The 22,102-nt window shown below is 38.0% G+C and overlaps 2 protein-coding genes across 4 annotated transcripts in view; both read right to left on the bottom strand.

Moving 5' to 3' along the window:
- LOC133747816 (zinc finger protein 568) overlaps positions 1-22,102 on the bottom strand; it is a 187,629-nt gene that overhangs the window by 46,462 nt on the left and 119,065 nt on the right. Inside the window, exon 9 of one of the 3 annotated variants that reach the window (XM_062176199.1) lies at positions 19,599-20,792. The exons of 1 other annotated variant lie outside the window; for it this stretch is intronic. In XM_062176199.1, the coding sequence (XP_062032183.1) occupies positions 19,599-20,792 (1,194 nt within the window). Of the gene's footprint in view, positions 1-18,752; positions 21,110-22,102 lie in introns of those variants that run through there. One more of the 3 variants, XM_062176191.1, reaches the window with a different exon arrangement.
- Positions 7,746-8,648, bottom strand: LOC133748598 (double homeobox protein A-like). Its single transcript, XM_062177539.1, has one exon. The coding sequence runs from the start codon at positions 8,646-8,648 to the stop codon at positions 8,082-8,084; it is 567 nt and encodes a 188-aa protein (XP_062033523.1). The 3' UTR covers positions 7,746-8,081.

The raw sequence follows: 22,102 nt of genomic DNA, 5'->3' as shown, positions 1-22,102 counted from the left end.
GTGACGAGAGGCAGAACAGAGTGACTGCAGGGGAACAGATAGGTAACCAGAGTCAGAATCATAAATGCATAACTATTGACAAAGAATGCCCATTTTCTAAAAGAAATCTAGAATTTTTTTTTTTTAACCAGGGAAAAGTCAACCTAGATTTATGATGACAGTCCTTTACTTCCATGTGGTAATTTGTAGTCTGGAAATACTTTTGATATATTATGGTCACTCTATTGGTCTTCAAGGCAATTAGCAGGTGCACCGTCCTCATTTTCACACAGAGCATGGCCCCAAGTTGCAAAGCATTGGAGCGGAAGCCGAAAGTAGGAGGCTATGTTCTTAGTCATACCTTATCTTTTTTGAAGGTGACAAATATGTTGAAAATAAATTTTAAAGTAAAAATCTAAACATTTAAAGAATAGTTTTGCCACTTATGGGAGAACTGTATTTATCTGGAAAATAGCATTGAGTTGAAACACCTTATTTTCGATCACACAAGGTTAACAACTCTGTATAAATCTGTAGGTTGGGAGGGCTATTAAAGGGCACTCAGTCTACTTCCCTCACTGCAGAAATGAGGACCTGGAGAGTCAGAGGAGGTACCCTTTGCCTGGGGCTTCTTATACCAGCAAATCTGTCCAAATGTTGGAAACAGGGATTTTACACGAACTATTGTTCCTCAATTATGGATTCTTTGAAAAACAATAGAATATACTGATTTATATTAGTTGGACATGTTCCAATTTTTTAGCTTTAAATTAAGCTTATAATGATGAAATTTTTAGAATCCTCTGAATTAAAATGTTCACTTTCTTTCCTAAATGAGACATTTGTGTGACTAACTTAAACCTGATGTTTTTACTTATAAAATACTTCCCCAAGAAAGTTTTTCCTCTCTTAAGAACTAAGACATGGTGTTTGCAAAGGAAAAATGAAATTATTTTCCTTTAGCTTTTTTTAAAAAGTATAATAGCTTTATAATTTTTTATTGTGATGACAGAAACTTATATGCAAAATATACCTTTTACCAGTTGGTATCAAACCATCTGAGCTTCCTGAGAGGTTTTTGAGATTCTTAGCTGTTTTGAGCACCAGAATTAATGTGATGCAGTATGGATATAAAATGTTTCAAAGGACAAGAAGTGGACACTAATTTTTAGAACCCAAGCAAGTAATGTGCCAATATTTTTAAGGAAGTGATACAAAAAATATTCTGTGCTATTCTTAAGTATTGACTGGATTTTGATGTCTTCATACTTAAAAGTGATCATATTCTTGCACTGTGAAATTTTTACATGAAAATGTTAAAGGGGACACCTACCTTCCTATTTTGTAAAATGTTTTCTATATAGCAATAAACTGAAAGAATGAGAGGAAAAAAAAAAGAGTTCTGGTTTCCAGCCCAGCATATGAAGAACTAGAAGTCATCACAATGTCCTAACAACAAGTAAAATGCTGAACAAACTGAAAAATCAACTAATCTTAAAACTGTCAGACAAGTGAGGTCACAGGGCAATCTGTGGCTCCCTCAAAATCAGGGAGACAGGCAGACATGAGAATTACAACTTGCTAGAAACCTCCACGGATACCAGTACTGATGTAGAAAAACAATTCGAAGTTCCTGCCAATGCATTTTCCATGAATTATGAAAAGTTTCTTCACCCAAATAAACTCATATTTTCGATTCAAAATCTCCACAAACTTTCTATAGTACCTACATATGATAACCATCAAATTTTCACACAAACAAAATTAACCAAAATCTAGGATGCATTTAGGAAAAAACTTTGAGAACCATTACACTAAAATCTGTAAGAAAGAATAATGCAACATGATTAAACAAGGCATGGACTCATTCTTCCCACATTAGCAAAACCATTTCACATCTTTCCTAGTAACCTTTGGGAACATCTATATAGGAATGGAGACTTCTAGCTAACCTTTTGAAAAGGCTTGGGAAATTGATTTTTTTTTTCTCCAAAATTGATTTTTGAAGATGTTCCGTCAGCTTTAAAAACATTATTTTGACTTGGAAATCATAAGGAGTGCATTCTACTGAGAAGACATGTAGATACTAGACAAATATCCCCCAACTTGGTCATTGGTTTTGCTGATGTTTTATATTTTTTCCTCACAGCCCTAGGGTTATTATACACATGCTCATTATTGGTCCATTAAGGCCTCCCTTTAGTTATTTTACTGGTTGGTGTGTGCAGTGTGACATTCTGGGACTTTCCAGGGAATATTATATCTCTGCCCATTGATATTAAGCTTGGTAATGTGATTTGCTGGCCAATGAAATAGAAAAGTGACATGTGCCCATTCAGAGCAGAAACTTAAGAGCCTTTTCCCCTCCTGTTTCCCTCTGGTGCAGACTGTTATGTTCTATATAAAGTACTGCTTTACCAACTGAGGTCCTAGAATAAAGATGACAGTGGAGCATGGAGTGTACCTGATAAATGGTCACAGTAAATAGCCAAATACATTTCCCTACTCTAATGTCTAAAGGATATCCAAAACACACAAGCATACAGAGTATTCAAAAAGCTCATGGAAAATGCATATCATGAAAAAATGTGTGGATTTCAAAATATTTTTTTTAACCAAACAAACTTTTACCAACTTGTGTTAACATGTCCAAAGCAGATGTACTTTGAGGTGCCTGAAGGATAAAATACCAGTTTGAAAGAGCTCCTATCAGAGCAACATTAATTCTTTTAAAATTGAAGCAAGATTAAATAGCAAATTGATTGTGAAACATGGAAGAATGGTGAAATCATTGGTGCTTCATAAAAAGCTTATAAGGACAATACCCCAAAGAAATCAGAGGCTTACAAATGGATAACTCATTTTCAGAAGGGTTAAGGGGATATTAAGAAGGAAGTCTACAGTGGCAGATCAATGACATTAAATTGTGATAAATCAATTTATCTTGTTCATTTATTTATTAAAGAGGGCTGATGATGAATAAGCAGAAATAGCCAACACCACAGACATCTCAATTTGTTCAACTTACACAATTCTGTCTGAACAATTAACAGGGAGTATACTTTCTGCCTCAAAAACTGCCGCACAATCAGCTGCAGATGGGAGCAGAGCTTTTTACAGTACAATCCTGAAGACAAAGCACAACCATGAGAATGGCCACTGAGAAGTAGAAGTAGGCCAGTCAAAGCAAAAGTAGACTGATCAAAAGCAAAGTCCACGGCAAAAGTTTTTTGAGATGCTCAAGACATTTTGCTCATTGACTTTCCAGAAGGTCAAAGAGCAAGAACATCTGTTTATTAGAAGCGTGTTTTGAGAAACTAAGGCAAACCTTCAGCAGAAAATGTCCAGCAAAGCTCCAACACAAGAGTCCTTCTCCATTATCACAATGCTTTGGCTCGTATGATAGGACATCATTAAGCATCCACTGATTTCTTTGCTTCCTAATCTTAAAAAATCTCGAAAGGGCACTCATTTTTCTTCAGCTAATAACATAAAAAAAGAAAAAAAAAAAAAAAAGAGAAGACGACTGCATTGACATGAGTAAATTCCTAAGACCCTCTGTTCCTTAGAGATGCACTAAACGCCTGCCATGATTGTAAATGTGAACTTGAACTTGATGGAGTTTATGTTGAGAAAACGCATATTTTTAAGTTTTAATTTCATTTGCCAGGGTATGCAACAGTTATGGCATGGCATGTTATTGAAACATGCTCTGCACCCAGGAACTTTTGCTCAGTTAGCAGAACTGATCACTTAACCAGAGCTCTAGAACTAGGTAAGGACAAGAGAAAATAACTCCCAGGGGTCTATACAGCAAAAGGGAACTTACCCCGGGGAAGGCTGGCGAACAGATTTTACACAGCCTCTGTCAATGCTATAGGTATCTGCTTGTACTTACAGACACCTTTACTGGATGGGTAGAAGCCGTCCCAACCAGAACTAAAAGCGCTCATGATGTGACCAAAACTCTCCTGAAGGAAGTTATTCCACGCTTTGGTCTTCCAAAATCTTTACAAAGCGACAATGGGCCTTCCTTCATCTCCCAGATTACACAAGGGATTTGTAAGGCCCTAGGAATAACCCAGCCCTTCACTCTGCATGGAGACCTCAGTCTTCCGGTAAGGTAGAAAGAGCCACCAGACTCTATGGAAAACACAAGTATAGAAATGTGCACTTGGTAAGAAAGGTTATGAAGGAAAGAGTGTTCTTGGTAAGAAAGGCTAAGAAGCAAAGAGTTTTCTTTTTTAATAAGGAAAGGACATGTTTTGTAAGAATGACTTTATCCTGATGGCTAGTTTACTCTAGACTGGAATAGAAATGATGGAATGTTTAAAGTAAGTTGAAGAGGGTGTATGGAAGTCACAAAAGGTTATGAAAGAAAGAAATATTGGACATGCTAACTTCTGCTCTGGGAGGTATCTGTGCCATGCTCTAGGAAGAATGTTGTCTCAGGGTCAATCAGGCTGGACAGATACAAACCCAAATTCATACTTTTCCTGGACAAAGACAAGCACCTCCAGGACCAGGCCAAGCAGGGTTGGGATTTAATTCCATTTGTCCAAAAACTTTTTGAAAGCCCTGTATATACATACACACACAAATGGTACTTTAAAAAGTTCTTGGAGGAGCAGGCATTTGGCATAGCAGTTAAGATGCCAGCTAGGATACCCACATCCCAAATCAGAGCACCTGGATTTGAGGCTCAGCTTCACGACCAATCCCAGCTTCCTATTAGTGTGCACCTTGGCAGACAGCTGGTGATGGCTCAAGTGTTTGGGTTCCAGGCCAGCAACATAAGAGCTAGATGGAGTGTCCGGCCCCTATCATCAGCCTTGCTGTTTCAGCTGTTGTGGGCACTTGGGAAGTGAACTAGTGACCAATGTACCTTTTCGTTTCTCCAATCAATGAATGAATGAATATGTAAAACTTTCTGCAAAGTTCTTGGAAAATAGAATTGAAATTTTTTTTTTGGTGCAAAATTAAAAATTACCTGAGAAGTGAGGAGGAAGACAGGGAGACAGAAAAACAAACACCTCCATCCACCAGTTCACCCCCCAAATGATCAGAGCGGCCAGGACTAAGCTGAAGGTGTGAGTCAGGACACAATGGAGGCCTCCCACGAATTACTTAAACTCAATTAATTGAGCCTTCATTGCTTGCTCCGAGGATCCGAATTAGCAGAAAGCTGATGAGGAGCTAGAGCTATGAATCAAACCCAGGGACTTTGATGTGGGACACATGCATTTTTTCTTTGCCATTCAATATTTTTATTTTTAACTTTTGAAAAACTTTGACATATAAAAATTATACATATTGGGTACTATAGATGTTTCATTACAATTATGTGTAGTGTCCAATCAGGTTAAATATATTTATCTCCTCAAACACTGAATGTTTCTATATGGTAAAAATATCCAAAATACTATTTTCTAGTTAGTTTTAAATCCAGAAATAAAGAGTACATATCTACAGTCACCCTACTGTACAATAGAACCCCAGAGCTACGAACTCCTATCCAACTATAACTTAGTACATGTTAATCAACTTTTCCCTATCCATCACTTTTTGCTTCCTTCCCTAGCCTGATAGCCACCATTAAATTTTTACTTTTTTTTTTGAGATCATCCTTTATTATTACTTTTTTTAAGATTCCACATATGAATGATATCAAGTTTTTTTGTTTATTTTACTTAACATAATCATCTCCAATTTTATTCTTACTATTGTAAATGACAAGATTTTAGCCTTTTTTTCATTGTGTATTTGTACCACATTTTCTTTATCCATTCATCATAGACACATAGGTTGCTTCCACTTCTTGATTACTGTGAAAAAATACAGCAAAAACATGGGATGGCAGATGTCTATTTTTTAAAAAAAGATTTTATTTATTTATTTGACAGCCTGAGTTATACAGAGAAGGAGAGGCAGAGAAATAAAGAGAGAGAGAGAGAGAGAGACGTCTTCCATCTGCTGGTTCACTCCCCAGAGGGCCGCCAACGCCTGTAGCTGCACTGATCTGAAGCCAGAAGCTTCTGTTTCTTCCACAGGGGTGCAGGGGCCCTAGGACTTGGGCCATCCTTTACTGCCTTCCCAGGCCATAGCAGAGAGCTGGATCGGAAGTGGAACAGCCAGGACTTGAACCAGTCCCCATATGGGATGCTAGCACTGAAGGTAGCCGTTACACCCATTACACCAGTGCCGGCCCCAGATATCTCTTTGACAGCAATGATATCACTTCCTTTGGAAGTATACTCAGTTGTGAGATTTCTGGATCATAAAGTAGTGTGCTATTTTTAGTTTTCTGAGAAACATCCATACTGTTCTCCACAATGGCTGTACTAATAATTTACATTCCAAATGTATGCAAGGGTTTGCTTTTTCCATGTCCTAGCCAACACTTATCTTTTGTATTTTTGATAATAGCCAATATAACTGGAATGAACTGATTTCTCACTTAGTTTTTTCTTAGAGATTTATTTGAAAGACAGAGTTACACAGAGAGGCTGAGACAGAGAGATGCTCCATCCACTGGTTCACTCCCCAAGTGGCCACAACAGCAGGAGCTGGACCGAGATGAAGGGAGGAGCTAGGAGCTTCCTCAGGGCCTCTCGTGTGTTTTAGGGGCCCAAGCACTTGGGCCATCTTCTGCTGCTTTTCTACGTACATGACCAGGGAACTGGATTGGAAGTAGGACAGCAGGGACTCAAACTGGCACTCCTATTTGGGATGCTGCTGTTGCACAAGAGGGCTTAACCTGCTGTGCCCTGACACTGGCCTGATTTTGTATGCCTTCCTTTGAGATATTTCTGTTTAGATTTGCTGACCATTTTTCAATTGGATTTTATATTCTGGATTTTTGGCTTGCCAACATTTTTTCCCTCTATAGCTTGTCTCTTCACTCTGTGGTTTGCTTCGTTTGGTGTGCAGAAGATTTTAGTTCAATGAAATCCGTTTGTGCTTCTGTTTCTCGCTGGGGTTTGATCAAAAAAATTCCTTGATCATTCCAATGACTTGAAGTGTTTCACTTGTGTTTTCTTCTAGTAGCTTCAAAGTTTCAGGTCTCAAATTAGAGTCTTCATTCTACTTTTTGATTTTTTTGTACATGATGAGAAACATGGGCCTAGCTTCATTCTTCTGTATGTCTCCTATTTTCCCAGTGTCATTTATTGAAGACTGACCTTTTCCAATGCATGTTTTTAGCACCTTTGTCAAAGACTAGTTGGCTGTAAATGCACAGGGTTACTTTCAGGGTCTCCATTCTGTTCCATTGGTCTGTGGATCTGGTTTTATGTCAGTATCATACTGTTTTGTTTTGTAACATATTTTAAGTTCAGATGGTATAACATCTCCTGCTTTGTTCCTTTTGTTCAAGATTATTTTGGCTATTTACAATCTTTGGGGCTGTATGCAAATTCTAGTGTTTTCTAGTTTTGTGAAAAATATAATGGAATTTTGATAGAGATTGCATTGAATCTGTAAATTGCTTTGGGTATGCACATTTTAATTTGGGTATGCTTTGAGTATACACATTTTAATGATACTGATTCTTCAAATCCATGAAAGTGGGATATCATCATCCCATTTCTTTATGTCCTCTTCAACTTTTGTTTTCATTTTTAAGATTTATTTATTAGAGTTAGAGAGGTAGACACACAGAGAAAAAAAGAGAACCTCCACCTGCTTTTTCACTCTACAAATGGCTGCAATGGCCAGAACTGGGCCAGGATGAAGCCAGGAGCAAGAAACTCTATCTAGGTCTTGCATATGGAAGGCATGGGCCCAAGCCCTTGAGCCATCCTCTGCTGCTTTCTCAGGCACGTTAGCAGGGAGCTGGATCTGAAGAGGAGCAGCTGGCACTTGAACTGGTGCTCTTATGGAATGCTGGCATAGGTGTGGCTTTACTCCGGCATCACAACACTGGCTCCTAATAGATTCATTTGCATTGTCTCGATGTCTGATGAATTTTGAAACCAGGATGGGTCAGTCAGACTGTGTAGTTTCTCTTGTATTTGCCTTCTGAAGTCCTGTTTACTGTTTCTTGAAGGTTTATCTTGAACTCTCGGTGAAAAGGTAGATTTCTTGAAAGACTTGAAGCAGTCTCAGTGTTCTTCCCCTGGGTCTTGTTCTAAGAGCTCATTAGATTTCCTTTTTCTCTGGATATTTCTCCGGTTTTGAAACCAAATTTGGATTCTTGACTCAGGAACCCCAATTTCTTTGGCAAGTTGTTCTCTGGAATCAATTCCTGGGTAAGGGTTGCTCATAAATGCCTTGATGAGGGTGTGCAATTGAGAGGAGCTGTAGTTGATACGACACCGTCTGGATTTTCTTTGTAGAGTATAAAGATCTGGGGAGGGTGGGTTTTGAGTCTCTTCTTGAGGACAGTTTTCTCCATGGCCTTGGCTTGATTCTAAAGCTTCCTTAAGCTCTGGTGTTTTCTGGAATCGATGTCGAGCTCTTCGATTCTGAAACCAAACCTGGATCCTTGACTCTTCAGTGTTGATTTCGGAAGCGAGCTTTTGTCTGGTAGCATAGTCAGGGTATGGTTTTTGGTTAAAGGCATTGACAAGGATTTTCAGTTGCTCTTTTGTGAATCTTGTGCGACTGCGCCTACAATTTTTTGATAGCTTCTCTGTGAAAAGAACGTTAGAAGAGTTGTCTTCGGCCATGTTGGAAGACAATCGCAGTGTCTAAGTGTCTATCTCCAATTTTTTTTTTCTTTTGACAGGCAGAGTTAGACAGTGAGAGAGAGAGACAGAGAGAAAGGTCTTCCTTTTCCATTGCTTCACCTCCCAAAAGACCAGCACACTGAACGGATTGGAAGCTAGGAGCCAGGTGCTTCCTCCTGGTCTCATAAGTGGGTGCAGGGCCCAAGGACTCGGCCATCCTCCACTGCCTTCCCGGGCCCACAGCAGAGAGCTGGACTAGAAGAGGAGCAACCAGGACTAGAACCGAGGGTACTGGTGCTGCAGGCAGAGGATTAGCCTAGTGAGCTGTGGCCCCAGCCCAACTTTCTTTCATCAGTTACTTATTTGGTTAAATTTATTCCTAGGCATTTAATTAATTAATTAATTAAGGTAGCTATTGTAAGGAACACAGCCATCTCATCTGCACCTTTTTTTTTTTTTGACAGGCAGAGTTAGACAGTGAGAGAGAGAGACAGAGACAGAGACACACAGAAAAAGGCCTTCCTTCCATTGGTTCACCCCCAAAATGGCCGCTACGCCCGGCACGCTGCACCGATGCCAGGAGCCAGGTGCTTCTTCCTGGTCTCCCATGTGGGTGCAGGGCCCAAGCACTTGGGCCATCCTTCGCTGCCTTCCCGGGCCACAGCAGAGAGCTGGACTGGAAGAGGAGCAACCGGGACAGACTGGCGCCCCAACTGGGACTAGAACCCGGGGTGCCGGCGCCACAGGCGGAGGATTAGCCAAGTGAGCCTCGGTGCCGCCTCATCTGCATCTTAACTGCTAGACCTACAGAAGTGCTTTGAAATTCATGTTTTTTTCATCATACACATTTTCCATGGATTCTTTTCAGACTCTTGTACTGGTATGTTTTAATTGGAACATATAATTGAACAAATTTATGGAGGACCATGTGATGTTTGTATACATTTATACATGGTGAACTTGTTCAAATCAAGGCAAGCATATCTCTTTTCTCATTTGTCAATTCTTTGTAGTGAAGACATTAAAAACCCTCTCTTCTAGATTTTTTTTTTTTACCACACTATGTTTAACATTTTTTAGCTTTTTTTTTTTTTTTTTTTGACAGGCAGAGTGGATAGTGAGAGAGAGACAGAGATAGGTCTTCATTTTTGCCATTGGTTTACCCTCCAATGGCCACTGCGGCTGGCGCACCGTGCTGATCCGCAGCCAGGAGCTAGGTGCTTCTCCTGGTCTCCCATGCAGGTGCAGGGCCCAAGCACTTGGGCCATCCTCCACTGCCTTCCCGGGCCATAGCAGAGAGCTGGCCTGGAAGAGGGGCAACCGGGATAGAATCCAGCGCCCCGACCGGGACTAGAACCCGGTGTGCCAGTGCCGCAAGGCGGAGGACTAGCCTGTTAAGCCAAGGCGCCGGCCCCCATTTTTTAGCATTAAAATCCTTCATTTCTGTGGTGCTGCTTTTTGAGTTCTATAGGCAACAGCAATTTAACTTCATCTTTTTGCAAAGTAAGTTTTTTTCCTACTCTACTGATTGAAGTTTTCCTTTTTTCCCGACTGATTTGTTGTCTTTCTCCATCTGCAAAGGGCTGAATGATGACCTTATAACTCCCAATCTCTAAATCAGGTGAATGTGACTGTTTGGAAAACAGTACTTAACAGATGAAATCAAAGTATCTCAGGTTATTTTTGATTAAGTGTTCCTTAAATCTCATGATTTATGTTTTTATATGTGATATAGAATAGAGGAAGCAATACTGCTGTGGAGGTAGAGACTGGAACAATGTGGCCACAAGCCAAGGACACTTGGAGCTACCAGAAAGTGGACGACTAAACTTCTCTTATAGGCTCTGGAAGGAATTGGCTTTATTGACATCTTGGTTTTAGACTTTTGGTCTCTGGAACTGTCAGAGAATACAATTTTATCATTTAAAACCAATCAGCTTGATAATTTGCTACAGCAGCCCTAGGAACTAAAACATCTTTCATACACATGAGGGATAGTCTGGGTTCCTTTTGGCATTCCACAGATCAATTTGCCTGCTCGTGTGACAATACTATATTGTCTCAATGATACTTATATTTCACTTTCGAGTAACTTGTGATGACTGAGGCAAGTAAATGAATCAGAAAGAAGAGAAATCTAGACATAGTCACTCAACAGGCTCAGATGGCTGCTTTAGTAAATGCATCCCAACATTCCAGATTCATCCAATTTTACAAATTCTTTCAGAAAACAAAAAATGAGAATATTTTCCAACTCATTAGTGATGGGAGAACAGCCTTGACACCAAACATGATAACATTACATAAAATTTCTTAAAGGAAAGGAAAATGTTTTTCATGGATAAAGACACAAAAATTCTAAACAAAGTATCAGCAAATTGAATCTAATATGAAGAAGGTAATAAATCATGACCAAGTAGTTTATTCCAGAAATGTAAGATTAGTTAATATTTAAAAATCAATGTAATTCACCACATTAAAAAATAAAGAAAACTCACACTTATTTCAATATATTTTTAAAAAGTGATAAAAATCAGCATTAATGCTGATCTAACTCTCTGTAAGCTAGAAATGAAATTTCTTAATATGATAAATATGTCTACAAAAATCTACAGTTGACATTAATTTAGTGGTGAAATATTGGACACCTCTCTCCCAAAGTTAAGAAAAATGATAAGGATGCTACTATACTTGTATGAGAGTTCCATACAAAACTATACAGGATGTCACAGCCAAGGCAAGAAAAATAAATATGCACAGACAGGAAAAAATAGGTAAAACTGTCATTATTTACAAGTGATATGATTTTGTGCCAAAGAACCCACAAACCATTAGAAAAAATAAGTGAACTAGCCAGTTCACTCGAAGTAAGGTCAATATTTTAAAAATCACTGTTTGCTAGTAATAAACAAAACTTTAAAAAGTACCATCTAGAATGGCATAAAGAGCCAAATACATATCTAAAGATAGACTTGCCAAAGTTTCATATTTAAATCTACAAATCACTTCTTTTTTTGACAGGCAGAGTGGACAGTGAGACAGACAGAGAGAAAAGTCTTCCTTTGCCATTGGTTCACCCTCCAATGGCTGCCGTAGCTGGTGTGCTGCGGCCAGCGCACTGCGCTGATGCGAAGCCAGGAGCCAGGTGCTTCTCCTGGTCTCCCATGCGGGTGCAGAGCCCAAGGACTTGGGCCATCCTCCACTGCCTTCCCGGGCCATAGCAGAGAGCTGGCCTGGAAGAGGGGCAACCGGGACAGAATCCGGTGCCCCGACCGGGACTAGAACCCGGAGTGCCGGCGCCGCAAGGCAGAGGATTAGCCTACTGAGCCACGGCGCCGGCCTACAAATCACTTTTGACACAATGAAGGGTCCTCAAAAAGTTCACAGAAATGCGTAGTATGAAAAAACTGCACGTGGGTTTCATTTTCTTTTTTTTTTGCACCAAAAGAAACTTACCTTTCAATTCCATTTTCCAAGACTTTTTCAAAGTACTCTCATAGTAAAGAAAACCAAAATAAATGGAATGACATAACATGTTCATGCAGAGAGTCAACTCTCACTTAAACTGATGTATAGAGTCAGTGCACTAATAATAAAAACTGCAGCATAATTTTTTAGAAACTGGCAAACTAATTCCAAAATGTGTATGAAAATATAAAGAAACTGGAATAAGCAAGGAACTATGAAGCTGAAAGGTGCTACAACAAGACTTGTGATAAAGTTACTACCATGGTAGTGGTTCTAGGATAAACAAGTGGATCGAAGTCCAAAACACACTTAGCATTTTCAGATATCTGATTCATAAAAATGTGTTACAATGATGACAGTGAATATTATGGGTAAACAAAATGATGTTTTTGATAAATAATGCTAGGTCAACTATATATTCAAGTGAGGGGAAAAAATGAACCTTGATCCTTACTTCAAAATGTACATATGAATTACTTAAAAACCAATTCTAGACCTAACATGGAGAGTAAACTTAAAAATTTCTAGAAGAAATTACAGAAAAATATCTTTAGGATCTTGATGTAGGCAAAAGACTTTAAAATACTGGACATAAAAGCAAACCATAAGAGAAAAATATTAAAATACGTATCACTAAAATGTAATAACTTCTGTTCACTAGAAGACATCATGAAGGAGGTAAAAAAAAAAAAAAAGAGCCATAGTGAGATGCATCATCTGATAAAGGAGATTTATATTAGTAAGACAGATGGCCCAACAAAAATATGGGCAACAGACCAGAACAAGCACTCCATAAATGAAGATATCTAAGTGGCTAGTTATATAAAAGTATGAAAAGGTACTTGACATAATTAGTCAGAAAATGTGAGATACCACTACTCATTGGATTCCTTAAAAAATAATCCAAACAGGGTCTATACCATGTGTTTGATTGTAAGTCTCTAATGTTTTATAGAATACTATTTTTTTTATGCCATTGACTCACTAAAATGAGCACATCAGTTTCCTGTAGAACATGCAACATTCCAATGCAACATTCAAGACTTGCCTTTTTTATAAAAATTTTTAGATAAAGAGAGCTTGCTTGCCTCTGTTAGTTCACATTCCAAGTACCCACAATGGCCAGGGCTGGAGCCAGGAGGTGGGAATGCAACTCATGTTTCCCATGTCAGTGGGAGGTATCTAATTATTTGAGCAATTACTACTGCCTCCAAGGGTCTGCACTGGTGGGAAGCTGGTGTCAGGAGCTGGAGCCAGGTATGGAACCCAGATACTCTATGTGAGACAAAAACATGTTTAACACTAGGCTAAACTAAATGCTCCTCTGATTGCTTCTTACTGATATTACTAAACTTTCTTCCTTTTTTGTAATTTAGAATGTAAATATTTTTGGCTATCTTTATGTTGTATAAAATTGAAACATAATATTTAATTGCCCTCTTAGGTAGAGACTGAGCAGTTGGTGAAAGTGATTTTTCAATTTTGAAGTTTCACTTTAGGTCAGGTTATACTTTAGCATCCTCAAAATAACCAGATTTCAGTCTTTCATTTTAATGTTTCAGCATGCAATGATTTGAAGTTGTAAAATGCTGATTTTTCTAATTCTAGCATTCTTTTTACATTTATTAACTACAACTGTTTTGTATAGAACTTTCATTTAACTATTTGGTTAAATAACTGGTTATTTGCAACCTCTTTTATTGGGTGCTATGAGACAATATTCATACAGCGAAGGCAGAATAAGTTTAAATACTAACAGTCATATTTTCAGAATAAGGAGTTGATACACTCACCAGTGATAAAAACAGTAAAATTTCTTGCTATTTTCTCAGTATCATTTGATAATGTGGACTTTTACAAATTGTATAGACCTGTATACATTAATTTTATATTAATCTTTTTATTACTAAAAAACCATTTTGTCTTTGGCCAATGAGAGAACCTTCAAGTTGGTACCCACATACTTTAGAATTGCCACATTAGTCTTTGGTTACATTCTTGCTTTTTGACATGTAAAGATGCCAGGTTTTCATAATTGATGCCTGTTGAACTGCACTGTGATGCAAATGCAGTTTAAGATATCAATCTAATGATGTTCATATGCTCTTAATGATCAGTTTCTTTAAATGTTTCATCATTGCTGTGACGTAGATTTTGAAGTTTTCAGATACATGTTTCATGTATGTTCAATAGGTCAATTTTGCTAATCCAGTTTCCAATATTTTCCTTTTTATCCCTGTACATCAATTTTTCTCCTTTTTCACTATTAATATATGTTTCACATATTTGACATTTTCTTTACTATTCTTTTTTTTTTTTTTTTCAAGTCCTCCATCTAGGATCATGTATTATTAATAGCATGCCTATACCTCTTCTTGAGATTCCTCAATAGACACCTCTTTAGTCCATGACATCACAGATCTTAAAAAGTGATCTGGGAAGGGCTGGCACTGTGGCTCACTTGGCTAATCCTCCGCCTATGCCGGGTTCTAGTCCTGGCTGCTCCTCTTCCAGTCCAGCTTTCTGCTGTGGCCTGGGAAGGCAGTGGAGGATGGCCCAAGTGCTTGGGCACCTGCACCCACGTGGGAGACCAGGAGGAAGCACCTGGCTCCTGGCTTCGGATCGGCGTAGCTCTGGCTATAGTGGCCATTTAGTGGGTGAACCAATGGAAGGAAGACCTTTTTCTCTCTCCCACTGTCTAACTCTGTGAACTAAAAAAAAAAAAAAAAAAAAAAAAAGTAGTTCTCTGGTAATCCCTAAAGGCCCTTGAGTAAAAAATATTGAAAAATAACGCTCAGGCCGGCGCCGTGGCTCACTAGGCTAATCCTCCGCCTTGCGGCGCTGGCACACCGGGTTCTAGTCCCGGTCGGGGCACCGGATTCTGTCCCGGTTGCCCCTCTTTCAGGCCAGCTCTCTGCTGTGGCCAGGGAGTTCAGTGGAGGATGGCCCAAGTGCTTGGGCCCTGCACCCCATGGGAGACCAGGAGAAGCCCCTGGCTCCTGCCATCGGATCAGCGCAGTGCGCCGGCCGCAGCGCGCCAACCGCGGCGGCCATTGGAGGGTGAACCAACGGCAAAAGGAAGACCTTTCTCTCTGTCTTTCTCTCTGTCCACTCTGCCTGTCAAAAAAAAAAAAAATGTAAAATTCACAAAACAAAACAAAAAAATAATGCTCAAACATTATTTCCCTGTAGCCCCTTGATTTCCTTTATTTTGCCCTCTGTACACGTGGGTGTAAAGTGGTTTCCCAACTACGTGAATATGACATTACTAGCCTGAATAGAAAAGCACAGATAAGAAGCCATCTGTCAAGCCACTTGAAGATGTTTGCAAAAACTGTAGAACTATTGAAGACAGTGTACCCTTCCATAAGCAGCTCCTTCATCCAAGATCATTTCCTGGAGAGGAACCTGGCAGTGAGTTGCCAGCGGTCAAGTTCTCAGCAGTTGGTAGCACAAATGCCTTCATCTTGAAAGCAGAATCCTGACAACTTCGAGGCAAACATTACACTCCAGAGTTCTTCTAGGGGGTCAGCCTTTCATGGCCTACATCTGAGATCAGACCCTTCACTTATTTCTCTTTCTAGACCTGTTTCCTCCATGGCTTCATATTTCTTCCTAGGATCACTTCCTTAATAAATCACTTGCAAGAAATTTTCAATTCAAGGTCTGCTTCTTGGAAACATGACAGAAAGAAAAGTCTGTAACAGAGATTCTATCCTTCAACCCTTATTCTAAAATATCTTCCTAGCCTAATGCATTTTTAGCAAATGGTCCACCACCCAGCCAGTTGGTATCATTTATCCCATTCTTCCTTATTTTTCATATGAGCAATTTCTACTGAATTACTTCCAAAGTGTATTTCACATCTACCATTTTCTACCGCCAGGTATCTAGTCCAAGCCACTATTAATTGATGTTTAATTCTGTGTCCTCCACAAGAGTTGGAGTCTGAAAACTAGAATGGGAACTCTTCAAGTAGTGAATGTGTGTTCAGGTAAAGAGGGATTTGCCAGAGTGTTACCTTGATCACTTAAACCTATCTTATTGTTTCTACTCTTTAGGATGGAGGAAAATTAATTTACAGAGATCATATCATTTGCTTGCTGACACACCAGCACTGAAACAACCTTCTTAGACTTTACGCCTCCATTTTCTCAGGGACTTTATTATACTTGATAACCTCAGCCAGTATATGGGGGTGAAGGTGAAGACAAAAGAGAATCCTAGTGACCTTTACGAATCTTACTGGAAAATTTAAACTGCTCTATTGACTCCACAGTTATGTTAAGAAAGGGAAGAGGTTTTAAGACATATGAAGTACGAAATAAATAATAAAATCCAAGAAAAATGATAGTTTAGATAATAAACTGTCTTTCAAAAGAAAATACTTATATAGGATTTCCTGTGTAGATAACACTGAGATTTGAAATCAATTTAAATAGAAAGGTCAACAAAGATATGCTGCCCAAACTGGGTTTAGTATAAAACCTTTAACTATCTGACTAAAATGACAATATTCACTTATTTAAGTTTTAGTAAATCATTGTTTTATTAAAATCAAACATTCTAATTATATATGCAACTGTCAAGATTCAAAAATACCTAGTAACAGTCTAATGTTTACTTGTACTTCACAACTTTAGTTTGAGATTTACTATTGTAAAATCAACTTCAAATTCATGCAGTTGATGTTCACATATAAAAAGCTTTTTTTTTTTTTTTTTTTTTTTTTGGACAGGCAGAGTGCACAGCAAGAGAGACAGAGAAAGGTCTTCCTTTTTTCTGTTGGTTCACCCCCCAATGGCTGCTGGTGCACCACGCCAATCCAAAGCCAGGAGCCAGGTGCTTCTCCTGGTCTCCCATGCGGGTGCAGGGCCCAAGGACCTGGGCCATCCTCCACTGCACTCCCAGGCCACAGCAGAGAGCTGAACTGGAAGAGGAGCAACTGGGATAGAATCTGGCACCCCAACCGGGACTAGAACCCAGTGTGCCGGTGCCGCAGGCGGAGGATTAGCCTATTTGACCAATATTCGGATTTTTTCCTTTTTTAAAAAAAAATAAATAAAGATTTGTTTGAAATGCAAGGTGACAGGGACAAAGACAGAAACAGAGAGGGACAGAGAGTTCTTCCATCTCCTGCTTCACTCCCCCAAATGGCTGTACCAGCCAGGTCTGGGCAGGCCGAAGCCAGGAACCAAGAACTCGTCTTCTACATAGATGGCAGGGACCCAAGTACTTGGACTGTTTTCCTCTGCTTTCCCAGGAATGTTAGCAGGAAACTGGACTGGAAATGGAGCAGCCAGATCTTGAATCAGCATTCATATATGGGATACCAATGTCATAAGCTGCAGCTTAACCCACTGTGCCACAATACCGGCCCCATTGCTTCCTTTTAAAAAAGATACTTAGTGGCTTTCTATATATCAAATAACATTGTACAGAAGGCATAAGAAAAGTTTCCTTAAATAAGGTTGGTTCATGTATTGTTAAAGGGCTCTATTATCACTGTTCAGGGGCTGGGACCACCACAGCTTCCAACCAGAACTAGCTGGGTTGTAAAAGTCAAGAGTTGTGGAAAGAATAAAATGATCTGTAGGTTAACACTGAAGCAATTTAACACAACTGTTTATGGTCACCCCAAGAAAGCAAAAAGGCTCATTTCCAAATATAATAATTGATAATAACACAAAACCCTATGCTGGTTGTATGAAAACTTACAAAGCTAGAAAATTAAAATTGCAAAGCCAATTGCTCAGGAAAATCTCATTCTCTCCAAAATGACTCTAACAATATTAATAATTAGTTAGCTATGAATCTAACAAATCTGTTTTCAAGTAGTTAGACAAATTTAGAAGGCAGGGGCTATAAACAGTAGATCATGATGCCCTAAAATGGTAAATAAAAACACATTTCATTTGTTACAGTGGCATCTGGTTTTCAAATTTTTAGTAATTAAATGTTTACTTAATTTGTCATTGTTTGAAAGATGTCTCAATTTCAGAAATGTTAAAAATATAAAACTGAAATTACAAAATAAAACATGCTAATTTCATATTATAAACAGGGTGAGCCTAATTACTAATTTTATGAAATAATTTTTGATACAGCAGGTTAGCACTTGATAAGCACATGAATCCACTGTAACACTTCTCTGTACTGGCACACGCTTTCCTTTGCTTGCTAATTCTTAGAGATAGCTAGAAAAACACTATTAAGACAAAGCATTAATATTAATGCTATGTTTCACTAAGTTTTTGGTTTTATTTTATATGTAACCAATTTTTCTAAGGCATAAAAATTAAAAGTGAAGCTAAAGGCCTCCCAATATCAATTGCCTGCCAAAGATAACACTATCAAAAATTTTGTATGTATCTTTCCAATCCATTTAAAATTGTTTTACATACATACATACTTCAATAGTAAACAATTCTGTTCTTTGTAAATTTCATTCCAATTTATATGAATATCAGTTTACAACATGTTTCACCTGTATCTTATTTTTTTACTTAACACTGTTTTAAATAACTATCCATGTTATACAATATGGATCTAGTTCATTCCTTCTAACTGCTGGATACTATTTCATCATTTGAATAAATCACATTTTATTCACATATTTTCCTACTGATGAATATTTACGCTGTTTTCAATTCATATATATGTGTATATATATATATATTTTTTCTTATGCATTACTATGAGTTCCTATAGAATTTATATCCAGAAGTGGAATTGCAAAGTCCTTTTGTCTTGGAAAAAAAAATGCTCCCTTTCCTCAAAGTCATAGACAGTATCCTGTATTTTCTCTCAGTGGTTTTAGTGTTTGACTTTTTCACATCATGCTGAAATCTCTTGCAATATTCTTTTTGTATGTTGTAAGGTTGTATGTAGTTTTATTTTCCTTAGTACAGAGAATCAAATATTCCGATTTTTTTAATTAACTAGGCTATCACTTTCCTACTGATTCATGACATCATTTCTAACATACACAAAGTTCATGTACACTTCTGGGTCTGTTTCTAGGCACTCTATTACTTAAAATTGTTTATTTACCTATTAATGCACAAATATCAAAGACTTTTTATATGGTGAGGGTCTCTTCTTTGTCTTTTAAAAAAAATTGTCTCAGCAATCCATAGGCTTCTACTTCACATGAATTTCAGAATAGTTTTGTACAGATCCCAGACAATCCTGTTTGGAATTGCATTCAGTCTAACATTTCAGGAGGGCTGACATCTTTATGGTAACATTTTTTTTTCCATCTTTATGTATGGTATGTCTCTTTTTATTCAAGTTTTAGACCCTTCAACAAACACTTAGTTTTTTTCTCCATAAAGATCTTCTTCATTTTTCTTAGACTTATGTGACATATTTAAATGGAGTTGAATTTAAGAGCAGGCCCTGCCTCATCTAGTACACTTGGCGTTTCTCACCTGTATGACCTCTCTTATGTATAGAAAGGGATGCTCTCTGAGAAAATGCTTTCCCACATTCATTACACTCAAAGGGTTTCTCACCAGTATGACTTCTCATATGTATAATAAGTAGTGAGCACTGAGAGAAGGCTTTTCCACATTTATTACATTCATAGGGTTTTTCCCCTGTATGACTTCTCACATGAAGTGTAAGAGATGAAATTCGAGAGAAGGCTTTACCACAATCATTACATTTAAATGGTTTCTCTCCAGTATGAATTTTTTCATGCTCAAGGAGATTTTGTCTCTGACTGAAGGCTTTTCCACATTGATTACAATGGTAAGGTTTCTCTCCAGTATGAATTTTTTCATGTTCAGTGAGATTTGATTTCTGACTAAAGGCTTTCCCACAGACTGTACATGCATAGGGTTTCTCCCCAGTATGAATTCTCTGGTGTCTAATGAGGTTTGACATCTGAATAAAAGCTTTCCCACATTCATTGCATTCATAAGGTTTTTCTCCAGTATGAATTTTCTGGTGTGTAATGAGATTTTCTTTCCGGCTGAAGGCTTTTCCACACTCATGGCATTCATAGGGTTTCTCAGCTGTATGATTTCTCATATGCACAGTTAGGGATGAGCTTTGAGAGAAGGCTTTCCCACATTCAGTACATACATACGGTTTCTCACCTGTATGGCTTCTCATGTGTATAATAAATACTGAGCATTGAGAAAAAGCTTTCCCACATTTATTACATTTATAGGGTTTTTCCCCTGTATGACTTCTCATATGCAGAGTAACAGATGACATTCGAGAAAAAGCTCTACCACATTCATTACATGTATAAGGTTTCTCCCCTGTATGAATTTTCTCATGCTCAATAAGATTTTGCTTCTGGCTGAAAGATTTCCCACATTCCTTACATTCGTAGGGTTTCTCTCCAGTATGAATTCGCTCATGTTCAATGAGATTTGATTTCTGACTGAAGGCTTTCCAACAATCCTTACACGCATAAGGTTTTTCCCCAGTATGAATTCTCTGGTGTCTAATGAGGTTTGACATCTGAATGAAAGCTTTTCCACATTCATTACACTTATATGGTTTTTCCCCAGTGTGAATTTTCTGATGTGTAATAAGATTTTCCTTCCTGCTGAAGGCTTTTCCACATTCCTTACATTCATAGGGTTTCTCTCCAGCATGAATTCTCTCATGTCTGATGAGGTCAAATTTATGACTGAAGTCTTGTCCACACTGATTACACTTAAAGGGGGTTACAACGTAAGAGGAGCAATGGTAAAATGGCTTCTCATACTCATTACACTCATAATTTTTCTCTCTTACAGAGCCTTTTTCATAATTAAGCAAGTCTAAATTATGTTCCAAACCCTTATCAAGTGAGTCACATCCAGAGAAGCTTTGTTTCGAAGTAACAGTGTCTGAACTCAGAGGAAATATTTTTGCAACTCTTTTATATTCAATGACTTTTTCCTTAATCAGAGTTTTCTTGGAGATTGATGTGACTTTCCTCACAAGTGTTTGCTGTTGCTTCTTGATCTGTTCATCAACTTCCCAAACTTCTAAAATGGAGGACCAAAAATTATTACTTGTGAATTTCTCTACCACTATACTACTATCAACATTTTAGAAATTTGCTAATGTGGGCTTCAAACTTTGATGTTGGCCTTACTCAACAAGTATTTAAGAAATCTAAAGTGCAGATGTTTCCAGTCCCTAAGGTTTGAGAAGTTAACTACTATTAATGACATTCTGGAGAGAAAACTGACAACTATAGACCCAACTACCTGCGACTGATTTGAAAGTGTTTATGTACATTGTATAAATCAGCAAATGAATAATGAAAATGAAAGGATGAACACAGAAATGACTGAGTGGGGAATCAAATGGTAAAGGATAAAATTAAGACTTCTGGTTAAACACACTGGATTGGATGAATATGTTTATTTCTTCTCCTTTCTAAAATTACTGTTAAATAATAAAGGGCCAAAAAACCCCTGAGACAATTGATGTTTAAAGAAAAGCAAACGAGATTTCAACAGAATACAGTAAGAAAGGCATACAGACAGCTGTAAACATGATAGCAGACCTAAGAAGTTAAAGCAAAAGTATCAATAAGATGCTAATGCCAACTGGCAACAAAACATTGGAAAATTTCAAGAATTGGAGAATTCAGGTACTCTAAATGTACTGACAAACAGGAACAAGGGGAGGATGTTCCTTTTTACCACTGCTTTCCAATGTTATATCAGAATTCCTACTAACAACAGTATAACAAGGAAATAAAAGTGCAAATTAGAAAGAAAGGAAAAAAACCAAAACTGTTCTTGATTGCAGATGACATTATTATCTACATATAAAATATGAAAGAATAAACAATAAACCCACCAGAACAAATGATTGATTATATCAAGGTTGCCAAGATACAATATTAATCTGTAAAAGTAGATTGCTTGTGTATCAGTAATATGCAAGTGGAATCTGAAATTAAAAACATATTGCATTTATACTAGCACTCCCCAAAATGAAAGACTTAGGTATACACCCAATATGCA

Source organism: Lepus europaeus, chromosome 19 (genome assembly GCF_033115175.1).
Source record: "Lepus europaeus isolate LE1 chromosome 19, mLepTim1.pri, whole genome shotgun sequence".
NCBI lineage: Eukaryota > Metazoa > Chordata > Mammalia > Lagomorpha > Leporidae > Lepus > Lepus europaeus.
This window is presented reverse-complemented; position numbering and strand designations above follow the sequence as displayed.